At 42.5% G+C, this 19,075-nt stretch overlaps 1 protein-coding gene and 1 long non-coding RNA gene across 2 annotated transcripts in view; one reads left to right on the top strand and one right to left on the bottom strand.

The window, feature by feature from the left end:
- Positions 1-2,742: 2,742 nt before the first annotated feature.
- Positions 2,743-8,231, bottom strand: LOC130275858 (vomeronasal type-2 receptor 26-like). The gene is made up of 4 exons (XM_056528278.1): positions 8,074-8,231; positions 6,901-7,024; positions 6,368-6,383; positions 2,743-3,644 (listed from the first exon to the last, which is right to left on the bottom strand). Exons 1-4 carry the CDS (start codon positions 8,229-8,231, stop codon positions 2,743-2,745), a joined length of 1,200 nt encoding a protein of 399 aa, XP_056384253.1.
- Positions 8,232-11,298: 3,067 nt separating this feature from the next.
- LOC130302605 (uncharacterized) overlaps positions 11,299-19,075 on the top strand; it is a 150,626-nt gene continuing 142,849 nt past the window's right edge. The window contains exon 1 of the long non-coding RNA XR_008852826.1: positions 11,299-11,344. This is a non-coding gene — a long non-coding RNA (uncharacterized LOC130302605). The remainder of the gene's footprint in view (positions 11,345-19,075) is intronic.

Here is a 19,075-nt window from a genome sequence, read left to right as displayed (position 1 = left end):
ATACCCCATATGTGAGCGCAAAGTGCTCTGGGGGCGCACAACAAGGCCCAGAAGGGAGAGCGCACCATGTACTTTTGAGGTGATTTGCACAGGGGTGGCTGATTGTTACAGCGGTTTTGACAAACGCAAAAAAAACAAAACCCCACATGTGACCCCATTTCGGAAACGACACCCCTCACGGAATGTAATGAGGGGTGCAGTGAGAATTTACCCCCCACAGGTGTCTGACGGATCTTTGGAACAGTGGTCCATGAAAATGAAAACTTGTACAGCCCACTGTTCCAAAGATCTGTCAGACACCAGTGGGGGGCAAATGCTCACTGTACCCCTTGTTACGTTCCTCAAGGGGTCTAGTTTCCAAAATGGTATGCCATGTGTTTTTTTTTTGCTGTTCTGGCACCTTAGGGGCTTCCTAAATGCGACATGCCCCCCGAGCAAAATTTGCCCTCAAAAAGCCAAATATGACTCCTTCTCTTCTGAGCATTGTAGTTCGCCCATAGTGCACTTCAGGTCAACTTATGGGGTACCTCCATACTCAGAAGAGATGGGTTTACAAATTTTGGGGGGTATTTCCTGCTATTAACCCTTGGAAAAATGTGAAATTTGGGGGGAAACACACATTTTAGTGAAAAAAATATAAGTCGTGAAACACCTGTGGGGTATTAAGGCTCACTTTATTCCTTGTTATGTTCCTCAAGGGGTCTAGTTTCCAAAATGGTATGCCATGTGAGGGTTTTTTGCTGTTCTGGCACCATAAGTGCTTCCTAAATGCAACATGCCCCCCAAAAACCATTTCAGAAAAACGTACTCTCCAAAATCCCCTTATCGCTCTTTCCCTTCTGAGCCCTCTACTGCGCCCGCCGAACACTTTACATAGACATATGAGGTATGTGCTTACTCGAGAGAAATCAGGCTACAAATTTAAGTATACATTTTCTCCTTTTACCCCTTGTAAAAATTTAAAAATTGGGTCTACAAGAACATGCGAGTGTAAAAAATGAAGATTGTGAATTTTCTCCTTCACTTTGCTTCTATTCCTGTGAAACACCTAAAGGGTTAAATGATGACTGAATGTCATTTTGAATACTTTGGGGAGTGCAGTTTTTATAATGGGGTCTTTTGTGGGGTATTTCTAATAAGAAGACCCTTCAAATCCACTTCAAACCTGAACTGGTCCCTGAAAATAGTGAGTTTGAAAATTTTGTGAAAAATTGGAAAATTGCTGCTGAACTTTGAAGCCTCTGGTGTCTTCCAAAAGTAAAAACTCATCACTTTTATGATGCAGACATAAAGTAGACATATTGTTTATGTGAATAAAAAATTTTTTTATTTGTAATATACATTTTCCTTACAAGCAGAGAGCTTCAAAGTTAGAAAAATGCAAAATTTTCAAATTTTTCATAAAATTTTAGGATTTTTCACAAGGAAAGGATGCAAGTTACCACAAAAATTTACCACCATGTTAAAGTAGAATATGTCACAAAAAAACAATCTCGGAATCAGAATGATAACTAAAAGCATTCCAGAGTTATTAATGTTTAAAGTGACAGTGGTCAGAATTGCAAAAAACGCTCCGGTCCTTAAGGCCAAAATGGGCTTGGTCCTGAAGGGGTTAATATAGTAAAAATAAAAATTAAAAGCAGGGAGGGGGTTAGGGATAGATTGGCAATAGGCAGGGACAGAAAAAGAAAAAATAGGATGGTGGGAGCTACCCTTTAAGGCTATCAATTGAGCACATATATTATGGATCAATGTAATGCAATACCATGGCTTATGATATGCCCTTAGGGGGCCAAAAAAGTGTGTGTGTGTGTGTGTGTGTGTGGGGGGGGGAGTAAAAAAAAAATATATTTTTAAAAATATAATAAAAAATCTCCCAAATGAAAATTCAAGTAACCCCCTTTTTAAATTTTTTTGAAAAAATTAAACATTGTACAAACAAGAAAAAAATGCACATTTTTGGTATCACCACGGGGAAAATTGTCCGAACAATTAAATTATTTTTTCTGATCCTGCATGGTGAATGGCATAAACGCAAAAAAAATTCCAAACACCAAAATTGCTGATTTTTGATTACATTGCATCCTTAAAAAACTTAATGAAAAGTGATCAAGAAGCCTGAACTGCACAAAAGTGGTCCCGTTAAAAAACTACCATTTATGGTGCAAAAATGGAGCTTCGTTTGTGTAGGCAGAAATCATTGCATTGGCCCTGGTGGGGGCTGACCATAGAGATCAGGAAATGATGGACATCGGAGATCACTCCGATAGGAATGACCATAGAGATCGGTACAGCAGAGAGAGGACAGAGACGACTGACAACAGAGATCAGCGCAGGACAGATAGAACTAACCATGGAGATCAGCACAGGGAGAGGACAGAGAGGACAAACTACAGGGGATATTCCTTTTATATTTCAATTTTTTGGAGGGGAAAAAAACTGTTTTTCTTAGTAAGTGGCTTTTATGTGAAGGTGTAACCGGACGAACCTTTGGCCTGATGGATATATCGGTGATATCCGATATGACCTTTTTATTGTTTCTAATGTATTCTTACAGAAATCTATTGGTTTGGCTCTCTTAGTAGACTGGAATCTTTACACCCTTTTGGGAATTCACATTTCTTGCTGATGTATTTTAACATTTACTAATCAGAAGTTTTATTTTCTAGTTTATTATATGTGTACAGCATCAGATAAGAAGCCATTTTAATAACAACGTGCTAAGTACTATAGGCAGATAAACTATTGTTTCTCCAGCAACTGCCTTTTACTGTTCATCTCCGGCCTCATAATAATATTGTAGCATTTAGGAAAAAATATACAGCCCAGAATCCCAATCTCTGAAGCCAATATAGCAAATATCTCCATCATGACCATGTCCTTCCCCTTACTGCTCAGATACGCTGGGATGGCACAGATCCACACACTGCAGAACAGCAGCATGCTGAAGGTGATGTACTTGGCTTCATTATAGATATCAGGTAATGTCCTCACCATGAAGGCCAAAACAAAACTCACCGCTGCCAGAAACCCCAAATAACCCAACATGAAATAAAAAGCCACCACAGAACCTTCATTACACTGAATGATAATCTTTCCAGGGTAAGAGTCAATGTCCTGCTCCTGAAATGGAGGAGAAACCGACAACCAAATAATTCCATTCAGAACCTGAACAAGGGAGCAGATCAATACTACAGAATTGGGCAGTGTTACCCCCATCCATTTCCTCCAGGAGCTTCCAGGCCTGGTGGCTTTGAAAGCGATGGAAACCATAATGGTCTTGGCCAGGATAGAAGACACCGCAACAGTGAAGGTAACTCCAGTGGAGATTTGTCGTAACATGCAGGTTATATCATCTGGGTGACCAATGAACAGGAACACACAGAATAAACTCAGCTTCAGGGATAGAAGAAGAATGAAGCTGATGTTCCGATTATTGGCTTTTACTATAGGAGAGTCCAAGAATGAGAGGAAAATCCCTGATACAGAGACGGTTATGATAAGAAATAGTCCAGATATGGAAGGAAGAACTGCAGCCATTATGTCCTGCTCATAGGACAGAAAATCTTTCATTTTTGATAAACATTTGTCTTTTTCCACATTTGGCCATTGATTGTCAGGACACTTTTGGCAATTTTCACTATCTTAAAATACAATAAAATTAAATATAACATTAGATTAGAAGATACGGCCTAAACCCTTTACAGACGCTATTAAAGGGGTACTCCGCACCTAGAAATCTTATCCCCTATCCAAAGGCTGGGGGATAAGATGTCAGATCGCCCCCTCCCATAGACAGCTTTCACGCCCCCTCCATTAGACTTGCATTGAGGGGCGGAGTGTGATGTCGCACGGGGGTGGAGTCGTGACGTCACGATCTTTCGTACCCGTGGTCGAGATGGATTCAGCCTTAGGACCTCCAGTGGTTCCGGAAGCCTCTAAAGGTGGGTGCCGCAGTGTAGATCCCGGGGGTCCCTAGCAGCGGGACCCCGGCGATCTGACATCTTATCCCCTATCCTTTGGATAGGGGATAAGATGTCTAGGGGTGGAGTACCCCTTTAATGATGATCATGTATCTGCCAAGAATACACTGATTGTGCCTATGAGTACTGTTACAATTTTAGTATTCGTACAGAACAATAGAATGAGGAGATGTTGGTGATTGAAGACAATGGTGTCAACAGGGGGCCATGGCCCCCTGCATCATGCTGTAGGGGTAAGGGGACAGAGGGCTATGGAGAAGGACTTAGTGGTCTAGGGGTACAGAGTGGTCTGGTGGAGGACTAAGTCGTATGGGGGCCTGGAGTAGGAGGGGACAGAGGGGTCTGGAGGATAATTTAGGGGTGTAGAGGATAGAAGTCTAGAGAAGGACAGTACAATGGCGGGATTCAGCAAAACTGAGAACAAACAATGTGTGGCAGTATTATTTCAGGGGGCATGATATTCAGCATCAGACATATTTAAGGGGCACAGTGTCTGGCAGGGTTGTAATGATAATCTTAGTACAGAGGATATACTGACAAAATGAGGAACCAATGATGTCAGGACATCAGAATCTGCAGAGGAAGATGAAGTTGGAGGGCCCTGAGACATCACTCAGGTCCCTGACACCATTGTGTATTCTGCTTGGCGGCCCCATGACTGCTGCAGTCACTTGTAAGTTCTGTGGGGATAGGTGAAACTGTACCCCAATCTGTGGCACTCCAGTTGTTGCAAAACTATTTAAACTGAGGCTCTCCAGGCATCGTGTGAGTTGTAGCCTTGTAACAACTGGAGAGCCGCTTGAAACATGGTGATTGGTGAGGGTCCCAGTAGTTGGACCACCACCCAAGAAAAAAAAAAATATGCTGCATAGTCCAAAATGATGGGAGTTGGGAGGTTAGGCAGGGACACTGGGGGTTGGCACAATCCTTTCTATTGGACACTGTTATATACTGAGCACACAATGTGTGGCACTAGTATACCCTAGCAGGCAGCACAGTGTGCAGCACTATTATATTCTGACAGCGTTTATAGTATGTTGTATTTCATAGTCCCCCCCCCCCCCCCTCCCAATTATATACTGTAAGCTGGAGACACCACTGTTTGATGGGTATGTGGACTTTTCACTGATATGGCTAGGAGACGAGCTCCATTGTCCTTGTGTAAAATATGATGATAGAGATGACATCGTAGGTCATGACCTTCCGGACACATTTCTGACCAGTAGGCCACTCTCTGCGTTTCTGCTGTCTTTTTGTGTCTTTAAAGGGTAACTCTTGTTAAAATACATTTTTCCTATTGCACTCCTTATGGTAAATAAAAAATGTTTCTAATATACTTTGTTATGAAGTGTTCTATGTTTTATTTGTTCTTAAAAAAGCTCAAGAGCACATTTTCCCCCATCTCATACACAGACTTAGGACAGGGGTCAAAACACAGAAAGTGCAGCCTGGAGTGCTGAGGGGGGGGGGGGGAGTGTCCAGCCTCATCCAATCATAGCTCCTCTCACACTTAAGTGCCATATGCTGTTGGTTAGACAGATCCCCCCCCCTCAGCATTCCAGGCTGCACTTCCTGTGTTTGGGATTTGGTCCAAAGTCTGTGTATAAGATTGGGGGGGGGGGGGGGGGGGTAATGCTCTTGAGCTTTATTAAGCACAAACAAAACATAGAAGACTTCTTTTTTTTTAACCAAAGTATATTAGAAATATGTTTTATTTACCATAAGGAGTGCAATAGCAAAAATTAGTTTTAATGAGAGTGACCATTTAATACACTTCGGCCTTTTCAGAGATCTGACAGTGTTGTGAAGACATCACATGGCTGTTGCCTTATGGCTCCCTTGCTTCACCTGTGTGTGTGTGTGTGTGTGTGTGTGTGTATGTATGTATATATATATATATATATATATATATATATATATATATATATACACACACACACACACACACACACACACACACACACACACACACACACACACAGGTGGAGCAGGGGAGCCATAAGGCAACAGCCATGTGATGTCTTCACAACACTGTCATATAATATATAAAATTATAACAGGTCAGGGAAAAGGGAGCAGGGTAAGTAAATGAAGGAGGAAAGTAAAGGAGTTGCTGTGAGAGAGGGTTTGGGGCACCTACAGCTGATATGGTTCTAGGAAAATTACTGTCAAATATTGGGCAAGGATAGGAGAGGGTCAGAACAAAAATGTATTGAGATGCTGAGTTTATAGGTGTTTACAGACTGGTAGGGGAATGGAGTGAAGTCCAGTCCCTTGAGCTCCAGATGCTACATTCATGCCTAACATTTTCGATTCTTTTTATTACCAAATTTTTATTCAGGCAAACACTCCCTTTAAAAGAATTTTTGTGTTCAGATCCTTACCATTCAGGAGAATGAGCTAGGAGAAGTGCACACTAAGCATAAAGTACATAAAGAAAAAATAGACCAGCTCACCACCCTGTAGAAGTAGCCACTGGAAAGGTAGTTGGTGGAGGAGCACTGATGCAGGTCAAGCCGTGTAGCCAGTTGCAATAGAATCCAGGAAGGAAAAGGAAATCCAGCTCCCCCGAAAAATATAGAATAACGGTATAAAAACACAAAAAATGTATTTCATCCTTTAAAAAATCAATGAGATGGTGAGAATTAAAAGCATAGATGTAACGCTGACGCGTTTCGAACCATATGATTCTTAGTCATGGCAACCATGACTAAGAACCATATGGTTTGAAATGTGTCGGCGTTTCATCTATGCTTTTAATTCTCACCATCTCATTGATTTTTTAAAGGATGAAATACATTTTTTGTGTTTTTATACCGTTTACTTGTCTAAATCCTAAATATCTCCTTCCCACCTGATACTGAAATAAAGTGAAACCCTCCATGTTGTGTATATATATGATATAAGTGATATTTACCAGATACATTGGAGATATGTCCTTCTGGGCATGGAATACAATCATGGCAGCAGGAGTGATAGGTTTCTTTTGGAGATCGTCGGGTTCCTGGAAAACAAACTTCAGAACATAAACCTGTTGGAATCTATGAGAAAAATAATGAACATATTAAATTGTTTCTTCTCATCAGTAACTTTTAAAATAGTTAATACCTTTAAAAGTGCATTTTTGGCATTTGAATATTTTTAGCTAACTTCATTCAGGAAACCCTTTATAATTGTATCCCATACAGTTACACATGTTTACACATTGAACTTCATTGTCACTAGAAGAAATGGTACCAAAATGAAAACCTTCTAAAATTATCTTAGATGTGACTCTCTGCAGTGAAGGGCTGTTAGGTTGCCTTTCTCTTTCTTTACTACTGTTCTCCTTGGCTATTCACATAGACTTCAGTTCTGACCACATTCTGCTGCTTCAACCAACCATAGTTAAAGGGGTACTCCGGTGAAAACCTTTTTTCTTTTAAATCAACTGGTGGCAGAAAGTTAAACATATTTGTAAATTACTTCTATTAAAAAATCTTAATCCTTCCAGTACTTATTAGCTGCTCAATGCTACAGAGGAAATTCCTTTCTTTTTGGAACACTGATGACATCACAAGCACAGTGCTCTCTGCTGACATCTCTGTCCATTTAAGCAACCATGCATAGCAGATGTATGCTAAGGGCAGCATGGTGTCTCAGTGGTTAGCACTGCTGCCTTGCAGTGCTGGGGACTTGGGTTCAAATCCCACTAAGGACAACAGTAAATAAAGCGTTATTATTATTATAATAATGTCAGCAGAGAGAACTGTGCTCGTGATGTCTGTCATCAGAGAGCATTCCAAAAAGAAAATAATTTCCTCTGTAGTATTCAGCAGCTAATAAGTACAGGAAGAATTAAGATTTTTTAATAGAAGTAATTTACAAATATGTTAACTTTCTGCCACCAGTTGATTTAAAAGAAAAAAGGTTTTCACCGGAGTACCCCTTTAATCTCCAGTTAATTTAGCGGCCTCACCAATTCTCCAGAGCTTGAGCAATAAAGTTTTTTACGTTGAGTGAAAAGCACTAAGGGTAAAGGTTCTGAGACAGGGCTTGCTTCCTGACTGTTCCCTTTATCTGCTCTCTACCCTGACCTACTGTCGGTTACCTGTGACAACTGAACTTCAGTTGTCCAGACCTCTTCTTGTATGACTGTTTTCCACCTACTCTTATGGTACCACACCTTGCTACATCAGCTGTTGCCTTGTGGATTCCTATTGGAATCTCCACCTCCTTGTGTGAGTTTAAGGTTGAAGATCTACACATTTTCTTAGACTCTGCTCCCTGGCATAGTCCTAAGCCAAATCCTAAGCAACCCACTTCACAAATATTGCCATGTAGGCCCCATGTCAGTCTGCTAGGGCTGTTAATCCTACTGTTGTTCTTTTAACGTGGGCCCATGATTTGGCCAATGGGTTATTGAAACAGAGTTTCTTCCAGGGTCTACACTAACAGAAAGTATTGTCTCAGTTGATTACTTTTGCACCTGCTACAATGCCCATGCCATCTATACATACTGTCTGCTTACCGCTTGCTGTTCTAAAGCCTTAGAACCATTGCAGACTGGTATTCTGCAAGCTCACAGAGTGCTGGATTAACTTGCTGTCTGGAACTTCTGCTCTAGGCAGGGTATATACCTCGTTTTATTTTATTTTTTTTAAATACATCTAACTGAACAAAAAAAAAATCTAAATCTGAAAGTGACAAGCATGAAAGATCTCTCAGATGCCAGTCATTTAAACATTAAATGCCATATTCAATGTTGACTGCGGCATTTAGGTACAAATTAAACTTAACTTTATTGATCCCACATGGTAAACGCTACAAAAAAAAATAAATAATAATAATAATAATATATATATATATAACATTCCCTTACAAAAATATAACAAAAAGCAATCAAAAAGTCCAGTCTGCCCCAAAAAGGCTTGAATACTAATTTAATACTCCTTTAATACCACTTGTCCCCTTATATTAAAGGGGTACTCCCGTGGAAAACTTTTTTTTTTTTTTTTTTTAATCAACTGGTGCCAGAAAGTTAAACAGATTTGTAAATTACTTCCATTAACAAATCTTAGTCCTTCCAGTACTTTTTAGGGGCTGTATACTACAAAGGAAATTTTTTTCTTTTTGGATTTCTCTCGTGTCACGACCACAGTGCTCCCTGCTGTCCATTTTAGGAACTGTCCAGAGCAGCATATGTTTGCTATGGGGATTTCTGCTCTGGACAGTTCCTAAAATGGACAGCAGAGGTCAGCAGAGAGCACCGTGGTCGTGTCATAAGAGAAATCCAAAAAGAAAAACATTTCCTCTGTAGTATACAGCCCCTAAAAAGTACTGGAAGGATTGAGATTTTTTAATAGAAGTAATTTACAAATCTGTTTAACTTTCTGGCACCAGTTGATCTAAACAAAAAAGGTTTCCACGGGAGTACCCCTTTAACCCCTTGCCACAAAACGCGGGGTTTATATGGTGCTGCGGCACGGGGGGGGGGGGTATAGCAGCCGGGACCTTGCGGGTATGACGCGAGCTCAGGGGCTGAGCTCGCGTCATACCCGCAAGGTCCCGGCTGCTAACAGCAGCCAGGACCCATGGCTAATGCTGGACATCGCCGTTCCAGCAGATGTCCGGCATTAACTCTTTAGACGCGGCGATCAAAGTTGATTGCCGCGTCTAAAAGTGAAAGTGAAAGTAAAAGTATCCCGACAGCTCAGTTGGGCTGATCAGGACATTGCAAGAAAATCACGATGTCCCGATCAGCTGGGACGCAGCAGGAGGGTGGCTTACCTCCCTGCAGCGTGTCCGAATGGTGATTGATTGCTGCAAGCCTGAAATACAGGCTTGAACAATCAACCGTCGATAACACTGATCAATGCAAAGCTATGGCTTTGCAGTGAACAGTGTAAAAGATTAGTGTGTCTCCCTATGGGAGCTATAACACTACAAAATAAAAGTTTGAATCACCCCCCTTTTCCCATAAAAAAAAAAACTGTAAATAAAAATAAACATAAACATATGTGTTATCGCTGTGTGCGTAAATGTTAATTAAACTGCACGGTCAATGGCGTACACGCAAAAAAATTCCAAAGTCCCAAATAGCGTATTTTTGATCACTTTTTATAACATAAAAAAATCAATAAAAAGCGATCAAAAAGTCCAATCAAAACAACAATGGTACCGATTAAAAATTCAGATCACAGCGCTAAGAATTAGCCCTCATTCCGCCCCGTATATGGAACAATAAAAAAGTTATTGGGGTCAGAAGATGACAATTTTAAACGTATACATTTTCCTGCATGTAGTTATTTTTTTTCGAAGTAATGAAAAGTTAAACCTATAGAAGTAGGGTATCATTTTAATCATATGTACCTACAGAATGAAGATAAGGTGTCATTTTTTTTATGAAAAATGTACTGCGTAGAAACAGAAGCCCCCAAAATTTACAAAATTGCGTTTTTTCTTCCATTTTTGTCCCACAATGTTTTTTTTTTTTTCCGTTTCGCTGTAGATTTCTGGGTGCAAAAATTGGTGGTGCAAAAAATAAGCCATCATATGGATTTTTGGGTGCACAATTGAAAGGGTTATGATTTTTAAAAGGTAAGGAGGAAAAAACGAAAGTGCAAAAACGGAAAAACGCTGAGTCCTTAAGGGGTTAAGAGAAATACCAAAGATAGAAATACATACAAGAAATGATCTCGTAATCTTATTTGATCCTATTTTTATCATAATTATAATTCTTATTAAGTAACTATGAAGGACATTTATCAAAACCTGTGCAGAGGAAAAGTTGACCAGTTGCCCATAGCAACCAATCAGATCGCTTCCTTCATTTTGCAGAGGCCTTGTGAAAAATGAAAGAGGTGATCTGATTGGATGCTATGGGCAACTGGGCAGCTCTTCCTCTGCACAGGTTTTGATAAATCTCCCCCTATATGACTGAGAAGATCAGCCATATCCCTACCGTCTCCTTCTCTCAACTGTTTCTAGTTATCAGAAAGGCTGCAGCCAGAGCCTCCCCTCTCTGCTCTGTGTTCTCCGGAATGGAAATAATACTAAACCCCACCTCTCAGTTAGGCCCACCTCTCAGTTGAGCCCACCTATCAGCCTTTATGCTTTGAGTTTCTTTAAAGAAATGTTTCATTGTAAAAAATTTATTATACTGTAATTGGTATATTTTGAACTTTCTTCTCACCTTTCCATGTCTCCATGTTATGTTCTGTGGGAATATATTCAGCTGTTTATCTTCTGGTAACGATGGTTTAAAGCTGCCCACATTATTCTGCAAGATGACGTATTTTGTCTGATTTAAATTTTTTTTTCCTTTTTTCACCCAGTTCACAATCTCTAGATCTTCAGGCATTTCACCTTTCTTATTAAAGGTAAAGTAGTCATTGCACTGACCATAAAATTGAATTTTATTTACAAAGGTTTTCAGCTTAAAACATAAGAAAACATTTGCCTTTAAATAGACAGTCATTTAAAAACTGGCAGAGCCAGCACCAAACTTAATGTAGTTTAGACGACCCACATCTGCGAGAAACATAACACTTACCTGTACATTATACCATAAATTTAGAAAGACATGGCTGCACATCCACATGTTATATGTTGATGTCTTTCTAAAGTCATGTTACACTTGTATTGGTATGTCCCCTTATTCTAGAATTCCGTTCATTTGGCCCAGACATTTTTAATTTAACTTAATTTAATTAACAGGAGATTGCATAATGAGTTAATGCCTAGCATCTTTAAGTCTGGTGACAGGAAGCACATGGTAAAGTCAGTTAAGTGATCTGTTCACACTTGTGTGGGGTAACCATTGTGGCTTTGGCACTGCATCAGTGGGGTGGCATGATTCAGGGCCCGGGAGCAAGGTCTGGCAGTAGTGGGGACCACAGACCACTGGCTCATTTCTCCTATGGGCACTGGTGTTTCTATGTTGCTGGTCCCCACCAATCACCATGTCATTTAAGTTAGGGACTAGAGTAAGCCTTGCAAACCCCATATTCAGGGTTATTGCGGCTAACAGAACTTTTTAAACATTGCCAAGTTTTGTCTGCGCTAACCTGGCAATGTGTGCAATAATAACACAAGGGATTAGGAACACATGGCGTTTTGGTACCCACAGGAGGAAATTCTGGGGTGGTGAGATGATGTCAGGGTACATCCAGCATACCTTGCAGCTATGGCCTGACCCCAGTTTATCCAATGATTTGCTCCTCAGCACCTAGGCCAATGGAACATAGCACAGAAGAGGGGGGGGGGGGGTAGACACAAATAAAGCCCTATGTATTGCATGCAGCCACCATTCTGGAGAGAGAGGGAGCAAGCTCTGCAGAAGCCAGAAAACCTCAAATGCTAACCTATACAATTCCAAAAATCCACAGCTGGCTGAACACAAATTCTAATCTATAAAATGTCCCAAATCCACAACTAGCTGAGCACAAATTCTAATCTCAATGTACAATAAAGAGTTGGAACCGGCACTCCTATGTACTCCGTTGTGTATGTATCCCCTTATTCAAATAGCCTTTACTCCAGCAGACATGACGTGGTGGTGCAGTAAAACCTCATAAAAACACTCCAATGATCCAAAATGTAAAGGAGAAAGAAAGAGGCTGCACTCACCAGTGTATTTCTTTCGTGCTTTATTCAACAGACGAAATGGGGGGGTTCACAAAAAGCGTTGAGCATTTTATGTCGCTCCGCACGGGCATGGGATCCCCACGTTTGATTGAACATGTGAGGAGTGTACATAGTGGTGACGCAGAAGTCCTGACATTTGCATGATTAGAGATTATACGTAACCCCAAAGATGGGGGAGATAGGAAAAAGGTTTTGCTTCTGCTTCAGCGGGAAGCAAAATGAATCCTGAAGACAGATGGCATGGGGCCCCCGGGCCTCAATGAAAAAAACGATATGTCAGTGTTTCTGTAAATTTACCTCACCTTTCTTTCCCCTTTTCCCATTGATTTCCTTTTCTCTTTCCCCCCCCCTTTTTTTCCCTTACCCCCCCCCCCCCCCCCCCCTTCCTCTTTCTACTTATCCTCCTTCCTTGTCTTGGTTGTTAACCCCCCTCTTTTTTCTTCTTCTTCTCCAATTTTAATGGTTTTTATTTTATTTTAGGGGACTTATTTCTATTATTTTTGTCTTCTGCTTACATTTGTTAGTGTAAATAATTACATACATCTTGTATTTTATTTTCCTCGGGTAAATAGTTTAGCTTGTATACCTTGCAATGTACACCCTCCCTTGATTAGTGGTTTCTGTAACTAATGCGGCCCTGTATTCAGCAAACATTCCAGTGCGGGCGACCGCCGCGTTGTTGTGGCTTCATGTCGGTTGCTTGTCTCCCGGGCGTCACGTGTTCAGCATCTCAGTGACGCCCGCATCTTCCTATGTATGGGGATTCCCCTTGCGTGGGACGGGCTGAGCGGTCACATGAGCCGGATCGTGTGACGCCGGGGGCTCTCCGACGGCCATGCAGCACGGTATGACGAATGGAGGCTCGCGCCAGAACCGCAATCACCGGACAAGAGAGTAGAGTTGGGACTGTTATTTAAGGTTGGGATCCTGCAAGGTATGCTATATGAGCCAGATGATGCGCTGACAGCGAGAAACATATGTCGCTCTGCTAACTGGAAGCACCCGCTTTTTGTGACCCCCATGTCATCTGTTGAATAAAGCACGAAATAAATACACTGGTGAGTGCAGCCTCTTTCTTTCTCCTTTACATTTTGGATCATTGGACTGTTTTTATGAGTCTTTACTGCACCACCACGTCATGTCTGCTGGAGTAAAGGCTATTTGAATAAGGGGATACATACACAATGGAGTATATAGGAGTGCCGGTTCCAACTCTTTTTTTTTTTTATCAATTCTTTATTTACATTTTCAATAGAAAAACATTGGTTACAATGTTAGCTTCAACTGGACATGAGCGGACCTCAATCCTCGTTACATTAGGCAAGTAAGGCATAACATACAGTAATGTATAAACAGAGGTGACTCAAAAGCTTCTTCTAGCTTCAATTGTCAAAATCATGAGCAGTCCTTCCTTGTTAGCCAGAGGTATGTCCCTCCTTCCCTGTCTGCCCGCGATTACCCCGGATCTCACGGCCCTCTTCCAAGAGTATCCTTTTAGCATCGTACAACTAACCTCAAATAACAAAGATAGTATAAACTTGGGAAGTGCACTAACTTAGGGTGGGGGGGGGGGGGTTAGGAGGGGGAGTGGGAAATGGAAGGAATAGAAGAGGGGTAAAGATAAGAAGTTGCAACGGAATAAGAAATAGAGAGTAAGTAGATGAGGAAAAAGTAATAGAGGAGAAGCAAGAGGAAGAGAAGCAGGATCAGGATTCATCCAGACTCGTTACTAGATACTTGACCTATTTCCCCGGGACTCGGGGAGTTCGTCAGAGCAGCCTGACTCTGTTTAGTCTTGTAATCCAACCATGGTTGCCATATTTTTAAGAAGGAAGCATGTATATGAGTGCTCCAGTCCACCATTTCCTCCATCCTACACAAATCAGCCACTTTGATTAACCACTGAGAGCATGTGGGGGGTGTTGTCTGGAGCCAGTGTAAGGGTATCAGAGCCTTAGCTGCCGAAAGTAGATGTGCTACCAAAGATTTCTTATGCATGTTACAATCTGCATTGGAAAGACCCAAGAGTACCTGCGGAGGGGTCAATGTTATTTCGCTACCCAGAATATCTGAGATCAGGTGATTCACAGCGGACCAAAATGGGGCGATATCTCGGCAATACCACCATATGTGTGATTAAGTGCCTCTATCCTCGCCACATCTCAAGCAGACGTCCACTTGTGTCAACCCTCTATGGTAAAGTAAATCTGGTGTTCGGTACCATCTCGTGAGAAGCTTAAAATGGCCTTCTTGTAGCTTAACACACTTAGAGAAGCCATGGGAATGTCTCAGGACCTCTCTACGCTCTTCTGTTGTCAAGAACAACCCCAGCTCCCTTTCCCATGAAAGCAAATACAACGGCACCTCTGGTTCCCCATCGATCTCCATCCCCGAGCACACTAGGTGCGACCTGCGTCCAACACGGGAAGCAGTCAGCGCTATGTGCTCTAGCCAAGTGAGATCAGCTCCAATGACATACATCCCCAGCATAGAGGAACACACCCTCCTAATCATGAAGGTATGATAGAAGTTGAGTGTGGACGAAGGGACTAGTTCCTATAGCAATGTTTCCAAAGGCAGTTTCCCTCCAAGGCACAGATCTCTCAGTGGCACGTGTTCTAGATACTGCCACACTTCATCAACCATCGTTGACTGGGGATGGACTATGTACAGTATTAAGGAGCTGGGTATAGCTGGAGAAAGTGTTTTTGTGGGCGTAGTAGTAGTGTGTGCCCGAGGTGTGAGGAACTTCTGAGTCAGTAGAAGCGTGGACTTCGTCAATGGATTAGTCACCTTCTGTAGAGAGTGCTTCGACGGCAACCATATTGCTCTGGATACTACGCCAACTGTAGATAGTAAGTGTTGGTATTCAGGAGATGCATACATCCCCGGCCCTACCCCAGCGACCAATTCTGTCCACCTCTGTAAGTTAACAGTCGTGCAAATTCTCGTCACGTCAAGTAGACCCAAACCCCCTCTATGTTTACTACGTGTCAAAAGTGTGAAAGGCAAGCGTGGCTTCCTTCCTGACCAAAGAAACTGGCAAAACAACTGTCTCCACCGCGTAAGATATTGCTTCGGAAGAGCGATGGGCACCATCCTAAGGATGTAAAGTACAGACGGGACAATATACGTCTGGAGAAGGTTGCATCTGCCCATCCATGAGAGGAAAGGCAACCAATAACCATCCAACTGCTTTTTAAGTTTATTATATAGTGGTATATAATTTGCAACAAATAGGCCGTCTAAAGTACTTGGCAGTGTAATCCCCAAGTATTTTATACCTTTCTCTGGCCAACTGTAAGGTGATGGGAGTTTTAGGGAAGCCACCACTTTCTGAGGCACCGTAATGTTCAGTATTTCTGATTTCGAGTAATTAACTTTAAAGTTAGATAAGGTACCATATTGTTCAATGATCGACTGAATCCTGGGCAAGGACTGTACAGGGTTAGTTGTCATAATCAACAAATCATCCGCGAAGGCTGATGTTAAGTGAGACCTCCCTCCTACCTCCAAACCCTTTATGTGGGCATCCTGCCTCAGTGTCTGAAGCAACATCTCCATTACTATGATGTATAGCGTAGGGGGCAAGGGGCACCCCTGCCTCGTCCCATTCCGTATAGAGAACATTGGAGACAGTGTGCCATTTACCCTAATACCTGCTCTAGGATCAGAGTATAGGGACATAATGGCCTGAACAAAGGGTGATGGGAAGCGAAACTTAAGGAGCGAGAGTTCCAGATAGTCCCATGCAACTCTGTCAAATGCCTTATTGGCATCTGTGCCGAGAAGGAGAAACGGAGTCTTGGTATGATGAGCATGGAGGATCAAGTGCATAACCCTGTGAGCGTTTGTCCTCCCCTGTTTGGTCCGTATGTATGATATCTGGTAAATTTGCTTATACGTAACGTGAGCATTTTCGCCCAGAGCTTAACGTCTAAGTTCAGCAATGAAATAGGTCTATAACTCTGGCATAATATACGGTCCTTGCCTTCTTTAGGCAGTATGGTAATATGTGTCTCAAGGGTCTGGGGGGGAAGTGCTGTGCCAGCAAGAAGAGCGTTACACAACGCTGTGATGTGTGGGTGGAGTGTGGGCTGAAAAGCCTTGTAGTAGGCGAGGCTCAGGCCATCAGGCCCAGGACTCCTCCCGGCAGGAAATAAAGACAGGACATTACCCACCTCGTCGTCCGTGCAGGGAGACAACAGGGACAGGCCCTCCTCCTCTGAGAGAGTGGGCAGGTGCAGCTTGCCCAAGAAAGCTTTAATAGCCTCCTCTCTGTCTGTCCGCGATCCCCCCCCCCCCCCCCACACACGGCAAGTTATACAATTATGTATAGTAAGCTGAAAAGGCAGCAGCGATAGAAGAGGTGTCCACACACCTAGTCCCATCATCTTCCACTATTTGTGGTATGAATGTCTGTTCCCTCCTTTTCTTTATCATTGCGGACATAAGCCTGCCTCCTTTGTCGCCATGGAGGAGTAATTTTAGTTTGAATCTAAGCACGTTAGCCGCGTATTTCTTTCAGATCCTCTCTCAGTTTAGTTAGTTTCTGGACCACATCGGCAGAGTAAAGGGCCTTATGACTGTTCTCCACAGAAGATATTTTGCTCAGGAGAGCAGATATGTTCTTTGACCTTTCTTTTTTAACTTTAGTGCCTAAGGCAATCAAAGGCCCTCTCATGTAACATTTATGGGTTTCCCAGACTGTCGTCATGGCAATGTCAGGGGTAAGATTGAGTTCAAAAAAAGTTCTCAGCTTATCCGTCAGGTCAGAAACGTCACTGTCACTGTCTAACAGCGAATCATTTAGTCTCCATGTCCACTCCCGCAATGGCAAGTGTGCAAATGAAAAAATAGTTTGCACATGTGCGTGGTTGGAAAGAGTTTTAGCAGTAATGTCAGAAGAGATGACAGAGTGCAAGAGACTGTCGTGACAAAAGATGTAGTCCAGCCGTTGTGCCGACTGATGAGGTGCAGAGTGAAAGGTGTACGTGCGATCACCCGAGTGCAGAACACGCCAGATATCTACTTAACCCTATTGTGTGCAATGTGTTCCTCAATGTTCTCAGTCCCACAGGGGGCACTTCTGAGCGGCCAGATGACGTGTCCCACAAGGGGTCCAATGCCACGTTGAGATCTGCACCTATGATAATAGGCCCTTCAGCAAACACCCTCAACCTCTTGAGTGTTTTCAATAGCCATGGAACCTGGCGTCTGTTAGGGGGGTAGAGAGATGCGAGAGTGTATGTCTTGGAGCCAACCTTGCCTTTCAGAAACAACGCCCTGCCTTCTCCCGAGTCGTGTTGGGATTCAAGCTTAAAGGGAACAGCATGGTGGATCCCAATCGAGACACCTTTGGAAGAGGAATTGTTACTCCCACTGTGGAACCAGAGAGAAAAATGTTTAGGAGGCAATTTCGGTATGCGGCCATTTTTAAAATGGGTCTCCTGTAGAAAAACCACTGACACCTCATCTTTCTTAAGTAAGGTTAACCCCTTCCCGACCTATGACATACCTGTAGGTCATGGGTGGCAAGGTGTTCCCGACCCATGACATACAGGTACGTCATGAACATTTTTGCCGATGTTGCAAAACTACAAATCTCAGCATGCTCAGTCTGTCCAGGCATGCTGGGAGTTGTAGTTATGTAACATCTGGAAGAGCACAGATTGGAGACCATTATACAGTGGTCTCCAAACTGTGGACCTCCAGATGTTGCAAAACTACAACTCCCAGCATGCCCAGACTGCCCAAGCATGCTGGAAGTTGTAGTTCGGCAACATCTGATCCTTCAGATATTGCCGAACTACAACTTCCGGCATGCCTGGGCAGTCTGGGCATGCTGGGAGTTGTAGTTTTGGAACAACTGGAGGCACACTAGTTGGGAAACATTGTCCGTTTCCTACCTCAGTGCCTCCAGCTGTTGCAATTGTTGCAAAACTATAACTCCCAGCATGCACTGACAGGCCATGCATGCTGGTAGTTGTAGTTTTGCAACAGCTGGAGGCACACTGGTTTGGAAACACTAAGGCTGGGTTCACACTACGTTTTTCAACTACGGCTCCCGCATACGTTTTCTATCAAAAACCTTATGGGAATAAAACGGATGGAACAGTATGGGAAAAAGTAAACCGTATGGGTTTTTAAACAGTATACTGTTTTTAAAAGTGCATACTGTTCCGTCCGTTTTTGTAGAAAAAAAACCCATACGTTTTTGAAAATTTTGTCCATTTTTAATGGGAGGGGTCTTGGGTGGGGACTTTAGGATTCAAATGCGCATGTGCAAAGTAAAAACGTATACGTTTTTCCCGTATGGAACCGTATACATGTGCGTTTCCCATTGACGTCCATGTTAAAAAAAAACGTATGCGGTTGCAGTACGGTTTTTAAACCGGAGTCAAAACCGTGGTTGACCACGATTTTTTCTCCGGTTTAAAAACCGTACTGCAACCGCATACGTT

This window comes from Hyla sarda, chromosome 1, assembly GCF_029499605.1.
Source record: "Hyla sarda isolate aHylSar1 chromosome 1, aHylSar1.hap1, whole genome shotgun sequence".
Lineage (NCBI taxonomy): Eukaryota > Metazoa > Chordata > Amphibia > Anura > Hylidae > Hyla > Hyla sarda.
This window is presented reverse-complemented; position numbering and strand designations above follow the sequence as displayed.

What these genes read in the sequence shown, in the direction of transcription:
- LOC130275858 (XM_056528278.1), bottom strand. Translation starts at nt 8,231, where the DNA reads ATGTGTAGATCTTCAACCTTAAACTCACACAAGGAGGTGGAGATTCCA. An exon ending in CTGAAGTTCAGTTGTCACAG is followed by an intron (nt 7,025 to 8,073) that starts GTAACCGACAGT and finishes TTTTTCTCATAG; the next exon opens with ATTCCAACAGGTTTATGTTC.